At 44.1% G+C, this 19,877-nt stretch overlaps 1 protein-coding gene across 1 annotated transcript in view; it reads left to right on the top strand.

The window, feature by feature from the left end:
* Nucleotides 1-7,611, top strand: part of lamb3 (laminin subunit beta 3) — a 19,069-nt gene extending 11,458 nt beyond the window's left edge. Inside the window, exons 11-22 of the mRNA XM_080892450.1 lie at nt 1-181; nt 791-887; nt 2,006-2,366; nt 2,469-2,617; nt 2,726-2,937; nt 3,175-3,381; nt 3,489-3,633; nt 3,798-4,005; nt 4,299-4,440; nt 4,526-4,702; nt 6,061-6,220; nt 6,567-7,611. The exon at nt 1-181 is cut by the window's left edge and continues 13 nt beyond it. Of these exons, the coding sequence (XP_080748576.1) occupies nt 1-181; nt 791-887; nt 2,006-2,366; nt 2,469-2,617; nt 2,726-2,937; nt 3,175-3,381; nt 3,489-3,633; nt 3,798-4,005; nt 4,299-4,440; nt 4,526-4,702; nt 6,061-6,220; nt 6,567-6,706 (2,179 nt within the window). The 3' untranslated portion in view covers nt 6,707-7,611. The remainder of the gene's footprint in view (nt 182-790; nt 888-2,005; nt 2,367-2,468; nt 2,618-2,725; nt 2,938-3,174; nt 3,382-3,488; nt 3,634-3,797; nt 4,006-4,298; nt 4,441-4,525; nt 4,703-6,060; nt 6,221-6,566) is intronic.
* The last annotated feature ends 12,266 nt before the right edge of the window (nt 7,612-19,877 follow it).

Raw genomic sequence — 19,877 nt, 5'->3', positions numbered from 1 at the left:
TCCACACGGCTCCCTTTCAGACGTCTGTGATCCGTCGACTGGCCAGTGTCTCTGTCGTCCCCACTTCCACGGCATTACCTGCAACGTGTGTGTGAAAGGCTACTGGAAGCTAAACATGTCAGAAACCTGCAAACCCTGCGGCTGTGATGCCACCAAGTCAACCACTGATTCCTGTGATCAGGTAGGACGCAAAGGCCTTCGGTGAGATCCATCAGCTGCTGTAATGCTGTAGCCTAAGACATAAAATGTGTGTCTCCAGCTCTTTCCATCCAGACCAGTCAAAAGTGTTTGTTTTTAAAGCATTTACAATATAGTTATTAATTGAATTAAAGATTCATTAAATGGTAAGTGGCCTGTATTTGTACAGCGCTTTACTCAGTCCGTAAGGACCCCAAAGCGCTTTACACTACATCCAGTCATCCACCCATTCACACACTGGTGATGGCAGTTACATGTAGCCACAGCTGGGGCGCACTGACGGAGGCGAAAGGTAAATCTATTAATGACCCTGAAATGTCGTCTACAACTGTTTGTTTATGTAGCTAAAAACCGAATTTTCCCAGTCCTGGATGACCGAGAGCCCACAAAGACTAACAATATTATGTTTATCTTCACTCCTGAAAATTACAGTTGAAAAGTTGTTTACACCTGGTGTGACTTAGAAAGTACTGGTGTTGGTATGAGATGTGATTGTAGCGAGGATGCAAATATTCTGTCTTTGTATCATCATCACAGATTATATCGATTTGTCTTCTCTGGAAAATAATGAAATGATCTTGTTCTTGTTCAGCTGACTGGGCAGTGTCAGTGCAGATCAGGCTTTGGAGGCCGAACGTGTACAGAATGCCCTGATAACACATATGGAGACCCTCTGAAAGGCTGCCAGCGTAAGTCCACCACTCGTTCGGGAGTTTTCTTTCAGTTCAGTATCATTGATATAGTGCCAGATCACAACGAGGGTAATGGTAAAAGATTGTAAACTCTGCTGCTTCCCAGCATGGATTAGAGATCATTTATGATTCGCTGCTGGATTTCAAAGTGTGTTCACTTACAAAGATGTGCACAGCCCGTCATTTTTATGGTAGTTGTTGACTTTCAATGATTTCTTTGAACTGTTCTTTTTCCAAGATGAAATGATTGCACATCTTTAATAGCTTTAAAAAATAAGTTCATTCTCAGATCCATGTATGGTCAAAATGATACAAACAGGCTGATAGACTCGTATCTTTTAATATGTGGTGCTGACCGTGTTTTAACTTGACAAGGCAGGACTTTGCTTAGTGATCATGAACTGACCAAGAACAAGAGGAAAGTGTCAGGACTTCATTGAAGACATAATAAGGAGAGTTATAGATCTGCACAACTTAGGGAGGTCTGCTGGACTTATTTCGAAACGACTGCAGATTACATGAGGGGAAATTAGGATGTTCAGTAATAATCCAGGAACCACCAAGCCTCAAGCCTGCTGCGAACTGGAAGCTGCTGGTACATCACTGTCCACAGCAAAGCCACTGAAGCTCTCACCGAAGATGGACTCAAGTTTAACTGGCATTCGTAGCTGCCCACATGAGTCCGGCCAAATGCCTTCTGGAGATACGTTTTTTTGGTCAAATGAGACAAAGATTGAGCTTGTGACTGGTGACAATGACATATGTTTGGAGGGGTGAGACGCTCAAACCAAAGAACACTGAACCAACTGTAATCATACTCTGGGGCTACTTCACTGCCAGTGGCATTGTTAGATTGTACAAAGTAGATAAAAGTCTAAAAGTTATTCAAATTCACCTCAAATCAATAGAATGGTTGAATCTTGGACACGACTTGGTGTTACAGCAGGACAATGAAACACAATCAATCCACCCGAGAAAAAAGTTCAAAGAAATCATTAAAAGCCCAAATTTAAAAAGAATGTGATGTAAGCCCTCTGAGCATGGCTGAATGTCTGCAACCTTTCCATTTTGAAAAACGCTTCGTAACTGATCTGTATGACCATCCTCTGTCTTAGCCTGTGACTGTGATGCCAATGGAACCCTCCCAGGAGTTTGTGACAAGCAGTCGGGAGTCTGTTTGTGCCGACCGGGCGTCTCTGGAGCTCGCTGCGACTCCTGCAGTCGTGACCGCTGCGACTCCTTCCCTGACTGCGAGATGTGTCCCTCCTGCTTCTTCAGCCTAAACGCTCAGCGAAAGAATGTCAGCTTGGTCCTGTTGGAACTTGCTTCCAGATTATCGTCTCAGTCTGGAGGCGGCGCTGACTTTGGGCCCCGCATCAGTTACCTGGAGGCCACTTTGAAAGTCATCCAGAACTCCATGTCCTTCTCACCCATCACTGATACACGTGATGCTCTTTCTAAGCTGAAGGAGCTCAGGTGGGAAACTGCTGACGAACTTAATTCTAGGTTTCACAAATACGAATCACCCTTAAATTCAATCACCTTACACTGTTTTTTCATTGATAATATCATCTCCAGGTACCAGGTTGATAATGACCTTTCACCCCTGACAAAAACTCCTGGTCTGGACTCTGAGCTGGACAAACTGCAGGACCTGCTGGAAAACTTCATGCTGGTGTACAATGCCAAGAAAGATGCCACAAAGAACCCTATCAGTCCCAACACAGGTCAGAAAAGACTAAGCATTCGCTGCAATTCTACAGATGTGACTGATGACTATTTTTGTATCACAACAGCATGAAATCCACTCATGTAGACTTTTCCTGTCTTTGCAGGGGCATTTAACACCATCAGCTACGCCTACGATAACTCGACAGACGCCACCAAAAAAGTTGAGGCCGGGAAAAATACCATAAAGGAATCAACTGGTGTCCGAGAAAAAACTGAGGACATTCAGAGCAAAGTTCAGCCGGCCAACACCAGAGATCTGGATAAACTGAACAACAGCATGGCCTCCCAACCCAACCTCACTCCTGTTGCCAAACAAGTAACTAGTAAACTTCTTGATCTACTGTTTAGCTGACTTGCAGCATATGAGTAAAACTGAAAGATCATTATCTTAAATAAGCATCCATATGCATATGTGTCATATTTCTCAGTGTGAGCATAATCCAGGCCATTAATCATAATCTTTCTTGTTTGTCCTGAGATGGAGTGAAAGTTCATTTTCTGTCATTCACACTAGTAACCGTCATTGCCCTCCACCTCTAACTCTGTTTTTCAGGTGTGTGGCAGTGTTCACTCCGAGTCCTGCACACCTCTCCAGTGTGAAATTGAAGATTTGTGCACACCAGGGGGAGACGCACCCTGTGAAAAGGGGGGAAAGTGTGTGGGCGCTCTGCCTCTGAGCAAGAAGGCAGACGCTGATGCCAATGATGTGAGGGAAGGACTCAACAAACTCTCTGGGAGGATCACCGATGCTGCAGAGAAGGTAGACACTTATAGCTACATACAAATAATGAGTTTTGTTATTCACACAAGTCATTCTTAATCTGTTTACACATCTCAAGTAGTTATTCAATGTCAATGTGTGCACAGCTGCAGAAAACACAGGAGATAACCAATCAGGTGAGGCAGTCTACAGAGAAGCTGTCCAGTAAGCTGCAGCAGGCCAGAGATAAACTCGAAGACGACCTAAATGAGACACGCAGCGTTGTGAAAGAGCTCAAAGACTTCCTGTCAGGTACGACTGTTTTAGGATTGTAGCATGAGTGGAACCACTTTGAGATGGAGGGTGAAACTTCTTTGGGTGTAACTGATGCTGAGATCAGTCACCCTTTAAACACCACCACAGTGCAAACTCCAGCTCCAGTACTAAACTCTAGCTTTTCCTATTTTGGTGACCAGACCCATCCGCTAACCTGACCCATGTCCAGGAGGTGAGCGACTGGATCCTGAATGCCAAGCTGCCCCCCAGATTGGCAGGGCTTAAAGGGAAGCTGCAGGAGCTGAAGGATCTGACAGCCAACCTACCAGACAGCACAGCGGTGCTGAAGGAAGCTGAGCCACAGTTAGATGCAGCCAAGAAACTGCTACAGGATGCACAGGATGCCAGGTTGATGCTCGCACTTCACTGTCAAACTGTTGAATAAGATGCTCCGTTTTTTAAAGAATTATCATCTTTGCTCCCACCGTTTGTACAGACCAAGCTGGAGACCGAACACATGCTTGTACAGCCACGTGAATGTCCCTAATGCAGAACTAACAAAGTCTATGTCTTCATGAACATGAGCATTAGTGCCTTACATTTAATCAGGGATTCGTTTTTCCAGACTGGTTTAATCCAGTCCTTATTTTTTGTCGTTTTTACCCATCAGTCCTTCAAACTAATGGTTTCTGTGCTTGCAGGGACACAGCACTGGGAGTGAAGGCTGATGTTGATGGGCTGCTGGCAGGCTTCACCTCAGTGAGCCCTTCCCTTGCTGAGCTGGAACACAAATTGCAAGACAAAATGAATGTCCTAGAGACCTTGAATAACAACCTTACTAAGGTAGAAAGCGTAGATGAAACAATGGTCTATTTATTACAATAAAAACTGCTTATAGGCTGAGTTTGGATGGGTTTTCTTCATACAGGCCAAAGACCAGCTGGTGCCAGTAGAGAAGGCTCTGGATGATGTAGCAACACTGATAAAGCCAATGAAACCCCAGCTGGAAAAGCTGAGAGACCTGCTGGAGGATGGAGGTCAGCAGGCTGAAGATGCACGGGAAAATGCAGAAAAAGCTGATAAAGAAGCAGCTGCTGGAAATCAGGTAAAAGATCTGCTGTAGCTGCTTTAGACTGACAGACGAGCACTGACTTTAATAAGGAAGAGAGAAGAAGAACCCAGTGTAAGCTTCTATTTGCATTTATCAGTCATCTGTAAACGTGAATATAAATGAATGTAATGAGTGTGCGCACACTTGAAAGCTCATAGTGTGTTTTTGCAGTGCAGACTGGTTCTGGGCTTTGTGGGTCGTTGTTCTTCATGCTGCTGAATAAAGTCGTGGATATCTTCGGTAACAGATTGTCGCTAACATTTAATGAAAATGCTTTCTTCTCAGTATTTGTTTATATTTTTAAAGTTACAAATTTAAATAAAAGTGAAGAATTCACATTTCAGGTAGGCCAGATTAAACTGTAGCTAGGTTTATTTAGCTCCTATTTACACTACACTGCCAAAGTATTTCCTCACCCATCCAGGTCATTGAATTCAGGTCTTCCAATTACTTCTACTTCTGTGTATATAATGAAGCATCACATATGCAGACTGCTTCTACCAACATTTCTGAAGGCATGGGTCGCTTTAAGAGGCTGAGTGAATTCCAGCGTGTTACTGGGATATGATGTCACCTGTGCAACCAGTCCAGATGTGAAATTTCCTCACTGCTAAATATTCCAAATGTTAGTGGTATTTAAAAAACGGAAGCGACTGACAGGAACTCAAGCATGAAGTGGTAGGCCCTGTAGAATCACAGAGTGAGCAGCAGAGGCTGAAGCACATAGGACTCCAAGCTTCATGTGACCGTGAGATTAGCTCATGAACAGTCCACAGGGAGTTTCACAGACTGGGTTTCTATGGCTGAGCAGCTGCAGCCTAGACTGACATCACCCAGCACAATGCAAAGCGTTGGATGCAGTGGTGTCAAGCGCGAGGCTACAAAGGCTCTAAAGCAGGGTTTGGTGACTGCCAGAGGAGTTCTGTGCCAAGTGTAAAGTTTGGGGGAATTATTGTGTAGCATTATCTTTCAGGAGTTGTGTTCTCCCCTTAATTCTAGTGGAAGGACTTCTTCCTGCTTCAGCGTGCCGATGCATTTCGGACTATTTTGTGAGAACACTTGGGAGATGGTCTGTGCACCAGAGCTCAAAGCAAGGTCCATGAACACAAGCATGAGTGAGTTTGGTGCAGAAAGAGGAAAACTCACACTATGAGTTTTCTTGTGCAACCTCAGTGTTTGACCTCACTAATGTGCTTCTGGAAGAATGGTCAACATTCCCATAAACACTCCTGAACCTTGTGGAAAGTCTTCCTATAAGACTTGAAGCAAAGGTTTGGCAACATCATATTAAACGCTGTGGATTAAGACTAAGAAGGCCACAACTGAGTGCCATATTATGTGTGTACTTGTAGAACCTGTTGACTCTGGAGAAGCACCTTGACCATCTTAAAGAGAAAGTTGTTCCCGGGACAGATGGTGAGACGGAGCCAGCGGGGGATCGACTGAACAAACTGCAGCAGGATGCAGGAGCTCTGGCTAACATAACCCAAAACATGCTGCAGGCTCTAGACGGTAATTTAACCAACATTTCCACTAAAAGAAAAAAATTCACTCAATGCATCCTCAGTTCATTGGGGAAAGTAGGACATTTAGTCATAAAGCATAAAGTGTTGATTGTGAGGTTAGTAAGAAAGTTTTCATATCAACAGTTCAGTTGAATTTTTACAGGTAACTTTGTTGTTGCGTGCTGCTACCATGAGCTAACCCCCGCTGACTTGGTGGTCTAATATTATGCTTCTGTGGACATTCTGTGTGGCGCTCTGTAATGACTAAATATATCAGAAATCCAGTTGTACGGTCCTGACACAGACAGTGTGTGCCACTCCCTGTAATGCTCCTGGTGTTTGTTTTCTTCTAGGAAAAGCCGACTCCATCCAAAGACTGCAGGACGAGATAGTTCAGAAATCAACAAATCTTGAACAGCTCGATGTCGAGCTTAAAAGACTTCTGACACAACTCCGTAAAAAAGCTGACGATCTCAGTACCTGCCAGGGCTGAGCTCACATGTAGCAGTGCAGTTAGTATGTAACTGTAATATAACACTGTCTGAGGAATTACAACCATTTTATACATACTCTCTATTTTAAAGACTCAAAAGTAATTGGACAGTTGACTGACAGGCAGTTTCATTGCTGCACGCGACATGTTGCTCATTAAAAAGCTGAAAGATTTGATCCCAAATGATAAATTTATATTTAGTGGCTGTTCACAAGAACTAGGAGCTCCGAGATAAGTAAGTAGAGGCTGTCATTAAAAATCAAAATAAATCAGACAGACAGATTAGAAACAATAAAACTCAAATTTAAAATTTTGTGAGTTTACGTTTTAGACAATGTAATTCCTGCACAGGTGAATAACAGCATGACAGACTTTGATTATCTGAAATACCCTGTGGTGGTGTACAGACGCAGTATTCATAGGTATAAGTATGAATATGCAGTATAACAACTCTCACTGTACCTTCTACTGCTCGTCGTGCTTGGAGACCAAAGTTACTTCAGCATGTACAGGTTACTCAGACCTGCGCTGTACCAGCTGCCTTTGAATGAGAAACATACGACAAGCTTTAATGGAAATGAATTTCAGCTTCATGAACACCAAAGCTGATGTTTTTGGTCCTATTTGAATGAAACCTTACCTGTATTTGTGCCAGTCACATCTCTCATGGTCTCTAGACTCATATTGCTGCCTGTATATTTATCACTAATCTGCAATCTGTTTCAACGTTTCATGTTCACAGCAACACTGCATTTTTCCAAAGTGGATAAAGGCTGAATGTTCCCTTCTTTACCGATTTGAATCTGTTGTTCATGCATAACAGACAGGAACACAACCGGTTTAGTGAGAAAATGGTTGTTTGCTTGTTTTAAATGGCTGTATTTAATTGTTTCTATAATTTAAAAAACTGCATTTCACTACATTTGTGGAATAAAATCTATTCTTTATATCAACTTGTGTCATTTTATGAGTTCAGTTTTTTTTAACAAGAGCAGTTGGGAAACATCAGGATAACGTGTACGACATGTACGTGTAACATTGTAGTGACAGATAAAGGCTCATCATCATCAGTACTGCAGTATCAGTGAATTCAACTCAAAATGTAATTTAAGCTCATTAAAAATGCCATCCAGCGTAACTGACAGTAGACAAAATCATTAATGCAAGTTTAAGACAATAACCTGGACACGTTTCGAATCAAATTGATAATAACAGAGCGATGCTGGACACAAGCAGCTGTGTTAGTGTGACGCCCTGCATATTTGAAGCATTGCAATAAACTTCTGTTCTTACTGAATCTGTAACATTGCCTTGATCTGCCTACATCATTTTTTAAATAGTTTATGTTGTTAAATGAGTTTTGTGTCACTGTGCACAGAGAAAAGCTCACCTGGTGTAGTGGTGATGTGTTATTCACCACTAGATGGAGACAACCTGGCACTGGTAGTTTCTCTACACTCTACATTTCACACTGAAAAGCCTTGGTGGGAATTTTTGTTTACATAGTAAGCAAAAGAATACATGTCTTGAGGTCTTTCCAGTGTTTTCAAAATTGTGTTTTTCAGATACACGTCAAAATTTCACACAGACAAACACACACAGCAAAATCTCCAGTGTTAAATTAACACTGAGCAGTGCTGATCTTCTAACACTGGAAAATAACTCAAAATGTTAGAAACATTCCAGTGTTAGAAAACCAGCACTGCTCAGTGTTAGCCATTGTTAATCTGCAAAACTGACTAGGTTACTTTTAAACATATAACACTGTCAAAAGTGTTCATTTAACACTCAACAGTGTTGTATTTAACCCTCAGAGGTGTGGACCCATATAGACACTCTCCAGTGTTAATTTAACACTGGAGATTTTGCTGCGCACACACACAAAACAACAAAATGTGTCAAATTACACGTCTCATTCATTTTTTGAGAATTTCACCACTTTTAGTTTTCATTTAAAATAACTTTGTCAGGTCAGTGAATAGCTGCCACATAAGTACAAATCTAAATCATACATGTGTATTATAGAAAAAAGCACAAACCGTTGTGCTGTTGGTTCATAATAAATGGGTAGGGGTGCATAGTCAGTAAAAGCCACCAAGGCTCTGCAGAGCTCCAAACCTGCTCTGCCACAGACAGAAGCATCAAAAATGTGCGCTGGGAGCTTCATGGCATGATTTCTACAGCCAAGCAAATCTATATGTGTGTGGCCAAGAACCTTAGTCCATGTAGGGCATCTTAGCACAGTTTACTTGTGTCAGCTAGTGGGAGGGCAGAGAGCGCAGCCTTTACATTGTTTTATTGTAGAGTGACAGGAAGTGAGCTTCTAATCAGGCAGAAATATTGACAGAAGGAAATATTTTCAAATAAAAAAAAATGTAAATTTTTTAAATTTCAAAGGAAATACATTGATGAAAATCAAAGAAGAGCAAATGTATGTGATGTTCCATTTTCCTGAGAGCTGATTGGCTGTGATGACTCCTTCAAGTACTACATGCTACTTTGTCCTGCTAGTTAAGCCTGCTGTGTCAGGATGAGGTCGTGGACGAAAGAAGGAGGACCCAAACGCTGGACTCACAGGTAGGTGAAGATTGGTGTTTTATTGTCAACGGAGTGAACAAACAGAACAGAAGTAGGAAACGGCTGGCCGGCTGGACGACTGACTGAATGGATGAATGAAAGACTGACTGACAACTGACCGGCTGACCTGACGGAACTGAACAGAGGACAACCTAACAGCGGCGAGAACAACATCACAATAACATCAATGACACGACATTGGACTGGTTGAACTGAGGGACATAAATACACAGGCTGAGTGATGAGAGATTAGAACCTGGTGAGTACACAGCTGAACATAATGACCTAATGATAAACGGGAAGAGGACGGAACATAATGCACATGGACCAAGGCTAACACAATAAAACAGGAGGTGAAGCAGACAGAATATAAACAGTGAACATGAACTAAGAATACTGGGTCAAAGACCCAGAAACCCTGACAGTACCCCCCCCCCCCCCCCCGCAAAGGCCGGCACCCGACGGCCAAAAGAACGAAAAACCAGAACAGGGCGGGCGGAGGGGGCCCAGGACGGAGGGACGGAGTCCACACAGAGACAGTTCAGGAGGGCGGCCACGTGGAAGGCAGCAGTGACCACTGAGCCGGTCCGGTGGGCGGCTGCGGCGGTCGAGACGAGACAGTTCAGGGGACAGCGCTGGTCCGGGGGCCGGCCGTGCGGAAGGCGACGGCGGCCACTCAGGCGAAGAGGGTCCGGGGGCCGCCCACGACGGCGATGGCGCCCGGCCAGTGGCCTAGCCAGCGGTCTAGAAAATGGCCGTTTAGCTTCAGACCCAAACGAGGCTGGGCCAGGCGAGGCTGAAGGCACGGAGGCTGGGCCAGGCGAGGCTGAAGGCACTGAGGCTGAAGGCTCTGAGGCTGAGCCAGGCGAGGCTGAAGGCACTGAGGCTGAAGGCTCTGAGGCTGAAGGCACGGAGGCTGAAGGCACGGAGGCTGGGCCAGGCGAGGCTGAAGGCACGGAGGCTGGGCCAGGCGAGGCTGAAGGCACGGAGGCTGAAGGCTCTGAGGCTGGGCCAGGCAAGGCTGAAGGCACGGAGGCTGAAGGCTCTGAGGCTGAAGGCACGGAGGCTGGGCCAGGCGAGGCTGAAGGCTCTGAGGCTGAAGGCTCTGAGGCTGGAGCCGGACCAGGCGGAGCAGAAGCAGAGGCCGGGCCGGGCGTGGGTGCAGCTGAGGCAGAGGCCGGGCCGGGCGTGGCTGAAGCGGAGGCCTCTGGCTGGAGACAGGCAGGGCCAGTAGGCGCGGACGCCTCTGGCTGAGGAGCGGCCGGGCCAGCGGGTGCGGAGACCCCTGGCTGAGGAGCGGCCGGGCCAGCGGGTGCGGAGACCCCTGGCTGAGGAGCAGGAGAGCTCACAGCTGGCTCTGGGTGCTGTGGCTGCAGGTCCGGGAACTGGACGGGATGGTGGACAGGTGACTGGGAAACAGGAGGCGACTGGACTACAGGGCACTGGGCGGCAGACTGGACTACAGAAGAGTGGAGGACAGGTGGAGACTGGACTACAGGTGACTGGAGGACAGGTGGAGACTGAGCTACAGGTGACTGGAGGACAGGTGGAGACTGAGCTACAGGTGGCTGAACTGACTGGAGGGCAGCAGGAGACTGGACAGCAGGTGAGTGAACTGACTGGAGTGAAAGCTGAACAGCAGGTGAGGGAACTGATTGGACTAAGGAGACTGATGGATAAACAGAGGCCGGTGAGGCTAATGGCTGAGCTAAAGAGTGAGCTAGTGAAGGGGACAACAGTGCAGCCTGGGCTAATAAAGCTGGGGCCTGAGCAGGGGACACCTCAGCTAGCCTAACCAGTGATAGTGCGAGGGCATGAAAAGCTGGATCAGGAGGTGGATGAAGAGGTGAAGTGGCAGGTGGACCGGTTAGCTCTTCCAAGCCTCCAGGGGGGTCAAGCTGGGTTCTGGTTGCCCTCAACCTGGGCGCTGGGACGGGCACGGAAGGTGGCTGGACACCAGTCACCCCCACCTGAGAAACAGAAGCAGGTGTGGAGGCAGACCGGGTCACAGCTGCCCTCCTCCTGGGGGCTGGCACTGGTGTGGGCGCAGGCTGGGCCCCCATGCTGGTGGGAAATGGCTGAATAATGGGTGTGGAAATAACGACTGGGTGAGTGATACTGACGGGTTTATTGGGGAGTGTTCTGGTCTTCCTGCCACCGCTATTTACAGTCTTTAACTGAGCTGTCTTTGGGGAAACAGAGCAGAAAAAGTCTACCCAGTCCACATTGTCGTCCAAGAGGGACGTTCCCCATGAATCGGAGAGGCGTCTATTATTTATCTTATGTGAAGAGTCAACTGAGGAAGGTGGCAAACAGTCACTGGGACTCACCGCCGGGAGTGGCTGGAAATAGTCCATGTTACGGTGGCGTGTGTGCCGCTTTCTCCGGGTAGAGGAAGCGGGCGGGGTAAACAGATGAGCCTCTGGCACGGGAGCCTCCATTGAGCCGAGGTGGTAGGCGGAGCCGCTGTGCCATGGCGAGGTTGAAGGTCCGGTGAGTAGAACGGCTGGCGGGCGAGCGAGGAGCGGAGCAGCGGGAGAGCGAGCGGCCGAAGCTTGGCCTGTGACGCCCACTCTCCGCGGCGAATGCTCCGCTGCAGGTGAGGCAGCAGGTGGAGGACCGCGGCGTCTCCGAGGCCCGCCCAGAGCCAGACGAGTCCCCTCGAAGACGTGCTCCCTCACTGAGAAGAGCCGCTGTTTCCACCTGAGCTTCTCCGCCCAAATGGAGAGCGCTGCGTCCTGCCGCTCGAAGAGGTCCGAGTCCGCTGGGTCCACATCGTGTCTTCGTGGCACGGGTCGTGTCATTCTGTCAGGATGAGGTCGTGGACGAAAGAAGGAGGACCCAAACGCTGGACTCACAGGTAGGTGAAGATTGGTGTTTTATTGTCAACGGAGTGAACAAACAGAACAGAAGTAGGAAACGGCTGGCCGGCTGGACGACTGACTGAATGGATGAATGAAAGACTGACTGACAACTGACCGGCTGACCTGACGGAACTGAACAGAGGACAACCTAACAGCGGCGAGAACAACATCACAATAACATCAATGACACGACATTGGACTGGTTGAACTGAGGGACATAAATACACAGGCTGAGTGATGAGAGATTAGAACCTGGTGAGTACACAGCTGAACATAATGACCTAATGATAAACGGGAAGAGGACGGAACATAATGCACATGGACCAAGGCTAACACAATAAAACAGGAGGTGAAGCAGACAGAATATAAACAGTGAACATGAACTAAGAATACTGGGTCAAAGACCCAGAAACCCTGACATGCTGTCTGTTCTCAGGCCTCCTCCTGTTTCACTGCCACCACCAGAGGGCTCCACTGACCTGCCTGCTGACATCACAGCACACCCCTGTGTCATGTGACCTGGCAGGAGTACCAAAGCTGGACTCAGACCTGGCCCAGGCAAGTTCAAAGGCAGCTGTGGTAGAGAGAGCAGGGAGTATAGTAGAGCACTGGAAGGATGAGGTGGAAACAGGAAGCGTGTAGATTCAGTGGATTTGGCGTCCTCCATCTGTCTCCATGCTCTCTTTACTGGCCTTCTAAAATTCACTTCTAAAAACTTCTCCTGTAGCTGTGGAGCTGCTTTTGTTTAAATGTTTAGCATTTAGAATTAAACTTTACTGTCATTACACATGTCCAATACAGGCTAACAAAATACAGTTTGCATCTTATCAGTAAGTGCAATAAGAGCAAATATACAGCTGTGCTACATATATGCAGATGTATCGGTGTGAGGTAAACAGATCTACAGAGTGCTATGAATATATCTGCAGCAGTGGAAGCGTAGCTCTCTGAACAGACTGTAACAGTGAACAGTGTAGGGTGACAGCTGTGGGGGAGGAGCTCTTCCTAAACCTGCTGGTTTTAGTCTGAAGGCTCCTGTAGCGCCTTCTGGAGGGGAGGAGCTGGAGGCAGGATGAGAGGAGTCCCCGAGAATGATGCGTGCTCGGCATAGACATCTCTTCTTGTGGACATCCTCAATGGCAGGAAGTGGAGTCCCTGTGATGCGTTGGGCAGCTTTCACCACACGCTGCAGTGCCTTGTGGCCAGCAACAGAGCAGTTCCCATACCACACTGTGACACAGTTGGTCAGGATGCTCTCTATCACATAGTGGTAGAAGTTAACCAGTATGTCAGCAGACAGGTGGTTCTTCTTCAGTATCATAAAGAAAAAAAGGCGCTGATGGGCCTTCTTGACCAGGCTGGAGTTGTCAGTTGACCAGGACAGATTCTCAGAGATGTGGATCCCCAAGAACTTGAAGCTGGAGACCCGTTCAACAGCTGTGCCATTTATGTAGATGGGGACATGGGGGGTCTCTGTTCTCCCTCCTGAAGTCCACAATGAGCTCTTTGGTTTTGCTGGTACTCAGGAGCAGGTTATTGTCAGCACCACACAGCTAGGTGCTTTACTCTTCCCTGTAGCAGACTCATCATTGCCTCTGATGAGACAGTCACCGCGGTGTCATCTGCAGACTGGATGATGGAGTTGGATCTGGACCGAGGTCTGCAGTCATAGAGGAACGGGCTCAGCACACAGCCCTGTGGAGTGCCAGTGTTGAGTGTGATGGTGGTAGAGCAGTTATGGCCTGACCTTACATGCCAGGGTCTGTTGGTCAGAAAGTCCACGATCCAGGTACAGATGGAGTTGCTGAGTCTAAGAGCCACAAGTTTGGTGATCAGCTTGGAGGGAATGACTGCACTGAATGCTGAGCTGAAGTCAACAAACAGCATTCTTACATAAGTATTGCATAAATATCTGAGTGCACGTTGCAAGAAACTGCATTCCCAGATCACATCCAGTGTGTGCTGGAAAATTTGCAACGATTCTACAAAAATGTTCCACGTGGTGGTTTTTTTTCTTCCTACTGGTGATGATCCAGTGGAGCTCCAGTCACTCCAGGCTTCCTTGTGGTGCCACAAAACAAACAAGCTCGTGCGTCCATGATGATCCTGCTGCTTCACTGCTGTATGAATTCATCTTTTCATCACGGTTCACTTTGGACAAGCAGGAAACAGAGGTGACGCTGACTTGTGGCTTTGCAGGAGGATTCCCTTTAACAACAAGTGCGTGCACACAGTTTGTTTTAGGCCACCATGAATAGCTCACATTGTAAATGACAAAGAGCCAGTATATGATACTGCAGCTTCCACTCACTGTGACAGGATGGCTCGTAGGAGGTGATTACACTCTGCTTCATTGGGCTCCAGTTCAGATTACGGGACAACACATGAAAAGACAGAAACTGGAAACAAATGTTAGAAAAATGTTTACTGTTAGAAAACAAGTTTGCCAACGTTTCATTCAGTGAACAATTGATATTGTTCACTGAATGAAACGTTGGCAAACTTAACATATCTCCTGAAAACGGCATCTCTCCGGGGATACTAATCTTTGAGAGCGTGTGTGGGAAACCGTCCAGAAGTGGTGGCTCGTCATTTGCGACCTCTGGAAAACTCAGAAGTTGATGTTTTTGAACCGTAGCAGTGAGAGAGAGGAAGGACGCTAGCATCAACTAGCTAGCCGGTCGTCACGGCAACGCTACAAGAGCGTCTCTCAGCATGGGCCCGAAAAAAGTTCTGTCAGCCGAGGAAGGAGACGATATTAAGAAGTCGCTGGAGTTTATGACAGAGGAGATTTCTACTGTCAAACTGCAGCAGAAAGCCATCCTGGACCTGGTCGAGGAAGTTAAGGCTCTCCGCATCCAGAACGCCGAGAAGGATCGGCGGCTGGCGTACCTGGAGAACAGAGTGGCGGATTTGGAGCAGGACACCCGGATGAACGATGTTATCATCACGGGGCTTCGCATCAAACCCCGGTCATACGCCCGGGCGGTCGCCACTGACAATGTAGGAGGGCCAGGAGAGGAAGATGTCAACTCCACGGAGCATCAAGTGGTTACCTTTCTACGGTCCAAAGGTGTGGAAGTGGATTATAACAACATTGAGGCTTGCCACCCTCTACCCCGAAAAAATGACAGTGACAAACCAGCCATCATTGTGAGATTTGCAAACAGAAAACAGAAAACAGCACTGTTAAAACAAGGAAAGAAACTGAAAGGATCCGATGTCTTCATGAACGAACATCTGATAAAAAGAAATGCGGACATTGCCAGGAAAGCACGTTACTTGAAGAAACAGGGAAAAATTCAAAATGCATGGACCACCAACTGCAAAGTATTCATTAAACTCAATGGAACACCGGAACAAGCCAAAGTGTTGGTCATCAGAAATATGGAAGAGCTGGACAAATACTGAGGTCAACTTACTCTGGAGGTATGAATACACATGTGACGTGACACACAACACAACACATGGCACAGTCCAAAAGAACTTCATCTGCATCCGGCAACAATATCAACATGACTCATTGGAATTCTCTTTATGATAATCTGGAACTGAGAACATTTCGATACACAGACCATAATGTTCTAGACTTAGAAAAGGATATAGACCCGGAAAATAATTTCTTCTACAACATCAGCTGTAACTGCTGCTACTTCACTGATGAACAGTTTAAGCACACCATCAACACGGAAAATAAATGATCAATAATCCATTTTAATAGCAGAAGTCTGTATGCCAACTTCAACAATATAAAGGAATATCTCAATGAGTTGACAAATCCATTTGGAATTATTGCCATTTCTGAAACATGGATCAATGCGGAGAAAGGAATGGACTTTGGACTGGAGGGATATGAAGTGAATTTTGTAAATAGAAGGAACAAGAGTGGAGGGGGAGTAGCTGTGTATGTGGATAAAAACCTAAACTACAAGGTGGTAGAAAGTATGACAACTGTAATTGATAATTTACTAGAATGTATAACAATTGAAATTTATAAGGAAAAAGAGAAAAATGTAATAATTAGCTGTATATATAGAACACCTGGCTCTAGTATTCAAGTATTTAATGACTTCATAGAGGAAATATTCTCTAAAACAAATCAAAAAGTTATGTTTATCTGTGGTGAGTTTAATATTGACCTGTTGAATCCAAAAAAGCATAAAATGACCGACGAATTCCTAAACACTATGTACAGTTTGAGTTTACATCCTAAAATAACCAGGCCTAGCAGAATTACACCACATTGTGCCACCTTACTTGATAATATTTTCACTAACAATATGGAAAACAACATTGTGAGCGGAATATTAATTAATGACATCAGTGATCACCTACCAGTTTTTGCAGTTTATGACACTAATTATAAGAAAAATCAGCATGAAGAACAACTGAGATACAGACGTGTAAGGACAGAAGAAACTATGACTGCATTTAAGAACGATCTATTAAATCAGGACTGGGACAAGGTGTACAAAGAAGCTGATATTGATATTGCATATGGCATATTTTTAAGAATATTCATGGAGTTGTACGATAAAAACTGTCCAACAATAAAATACAACAGAAAGCACAAATATTCAGATAGACCATGGCTCACTAAGGGTTTACAAAATGCATGTAAAAAGAAAAATACACTCTATAGGGAATACCTAAAACAAAGAACAAAAGAAGCTGAAAATAAATATAAAAAATACAAAAATAAGTTGACCAATATTATACGTGTATGTAGAAAGGAGTATTATAGTAAAATATTGAACAACAATAAACATAATATGAAGGGAATATGGGATGGGTATCATTAAAAATAATTCTGGACAACAAAGTTATCCACAATACTTTATCGATAATGGCAATATTATGGAAAACACTGCTGATAAGGTCAACAGCTTTAATCATTATTTTGTAAATATTGGACCAAAACTGGCAGAACAAATTCCTGAGTCACTGCCATCAGTAGACTGTAGTGAAAACCTGATTGATAGGAACCCTAACTCAATGTTCCTCACATCAGTGGAGGAAAAAGAAATAATTGACATTGTACACATGTGTAAATATAAAACATCCACTGATTGTAATGATATTGACATGAAAATCGTCAAGAAGGTCATTGAAGGAATTGTAGGACCTCTAACATATATTTGCAACTTATCATTTCAGACGGGAAAAGTGCCAAACAAAATGAAAATAGCTAAAGTTGTGCCGCTGTATAAAACCGGGGACAGACGCCACTTCACAAATTACAGGCCTGTTTCTTTACTACCACAATTCTCCAAAATCCTAGAAAACCTGTTTAATAAACGATTAGACAAATTCTTAGATAAATATAAATTACTCTCTGACAGTCAATATGGATTCAGATCAAAAAGATCAACATCTCTGGCATTAATCGAATCAATTGAGGAGATTACGAATGCTATAGATCAGAAACAGTATGCAGCTGGAGTATTTCTGGATCTCAAGAAAGCATTCGACACAATCAATCATGACATATTAATTAATAAACTGGAACGGTATGGGATTAGGGGGGTTGTACTACAATGGGTGAAAAATTATTTAAGTGACCGGAAACAATTTGTGAAGCTGGGTGTCCATTCCTCATCATGCTTGGACATTACTTGTGGTGTTCCACAAGGCTCTGTACTGGGTCCAAAATTATTTATTATTTATATAAATGATATTTGTAAGGCATCTGATATATTAAAATTAGTATTATTTGCAGATGACACAAATATTTTTTGTTCTGGGGGGAATCTAAAGGAGCTGCTGGATACAATTACTTCAGAAATGTGCAAAATTAAAAAATGGTTTAACAGGAACAAACTATCACTAAATCTAAGTAAAACTAAAATTATCTTATTTGGGAATTCCCTTAGAAATGCACAAGTGCAGATTCATGTAGATGGTGTGGAAATTGAAAGAGTACTTGAACATAAGTTTCTTGGTGTGATTATAGATGATAAATTAAACTGGAAGTCTCATATAAATCATATACATAACAAAATTTCAAGAAGTGTCTCAATCTTGAGTAAAGTAAAACACATTCTGGACCACAAATCACTCCACATTCTCTATTGTTCCCTGATTGCACCGTATTTGAATTACTGTGCAGAGGTTTGGGGCAATACTTACAAATGTTCGCTATCATCAATCTTTATATTACAAAAAAGGGCCATAAGGATAATCCATAAAACTGGTTACAGAGATCATACAAATCCACTATTCTTAAAATCAAAAATTCTAAAATTCACAGATCTGGTTCATTTTCTCACAGCACAAATTATATATAAAGCAATAAATAACCTGCTTCCTGACAATATTCTAAAAATGTTTTCTAAAAGGGAACGGGGATACAATTTGAGGGGGGAATTAAATTTAAAACATCCTCGTATCCGTACAACATTAAAAAGTTTTTGCATCTCTGTGTGTGGAGTGAAGCTGTGGAACAGACTAAGTAAAGATATGAAGCAATGTCCAAGCATGGCGCAGTTTAAACAGCAGTTTAAGGATATGGTTTTTACAGGGTACAGGGAAAAGGTAGAGATTTGATAGGGTGTTCTTGTCTAATATTTTCATGTGTGTGCGCGTGAATGTTGGTATGGGTATATATATATATATATATATATATATATATATATATATATATATATATTTATTTGTAGGTTGTGTATCCTTGAGGTGTTAATGGGGTTATTGTAAATGTGTATATGTGCGTATGTGTATATACGTATGTATGGATAGATAGAAACATATATGTATATATATAAAAATAAAAATTACACATAACATATAATGTAATTGCAAGGAGGTATTTCTGTAGTCTATTGATACTAGATAGTGGAAAAGGGGTGGGATTAAATAAGCTTATGCTTCTTCCTGCTCCGTTTTGAACATGAAAGTTATTTGTAGTTGTGGTTGCTCGTTTTCCTTTTGTTTTGCTTTGTTCATTTGTCTCTTTTAATTCTATGTTGTTGTACTTTTTCAACATGTTCAAAATAAAGATTCAATCAATCAATTTTTCTGTTTGGCTTCAAATCTGAGTCTCCAAAAGCCAGTCAGACAGTAGAGTTGGTATAAACAGAGAGAGGAGATGAAGCTCTTTTTTAGACAGAGGAAGGAAAATGTTTAGATTCACTTAAAAGGATAATTCTGTATTTTTAGCACTTTCCACTTTCACTTTCATGCCATTAAGCTCTAATTAGCTTTAATTTCACTTCAAATACACGAACACAGAAAAGTAAGAGTGTGATTCTGCCAAAGGTAAAACCTAAACTGTAGCATTTTGAAAGGTCCCTGCTCACTGACCCCTCTGTCTCTTCACTGCTGTATATGTGCTGGGTTATTTGGACTACATTGCATTGTACAGTTAGACTATGATTGTATCTGTGGGGCTTAAAAACAATGACATTTGTCCACTCACTCACAGTGGATTCATTTTCAAAGATCAGCACTTCTTTAGAGCTGATCTGGAGACATTAACTGGCTCTAGATGACAGAAAGCGCTGCAAGGACAGAAAAAACAGGATTAATTTGGTGCACATCATGACAGCTGGGATTCATGTATTGTGCATATTTTGTGTTGAGGCTTTCTCTTTGTGACTGAGGTCCGTACTGGCGGTGGGATTTGTATTGAGCGTGCAGTGCAGAGTGATCAGACACACGTGCTGTTCCACAAACAGGATGTTTTTATTGTAGTCACTGCAGGAAGTGAGATCGGTGAGAAATAAACCAGG

This window comes from Rhamphochromis sp. 'chilingali', assembly GCF_963969265.1.
Source record: "Rhamphochromis sp. 'chilingali' genome assembly, chromosome: 9".
In the NCBI taxonomy this organism is placed as follows: Eukaryota; Metazoa; Chordata; class Actinopteri; order Cichliformes; family Cichlidae; genus Rhamphochromis; species Rhamphochromis sp. 'chilingali'.
Note: the sequence above shows the minus strand (reverse complement) of the source record. Positions and strands in the feature narration are given on the sequence as shown.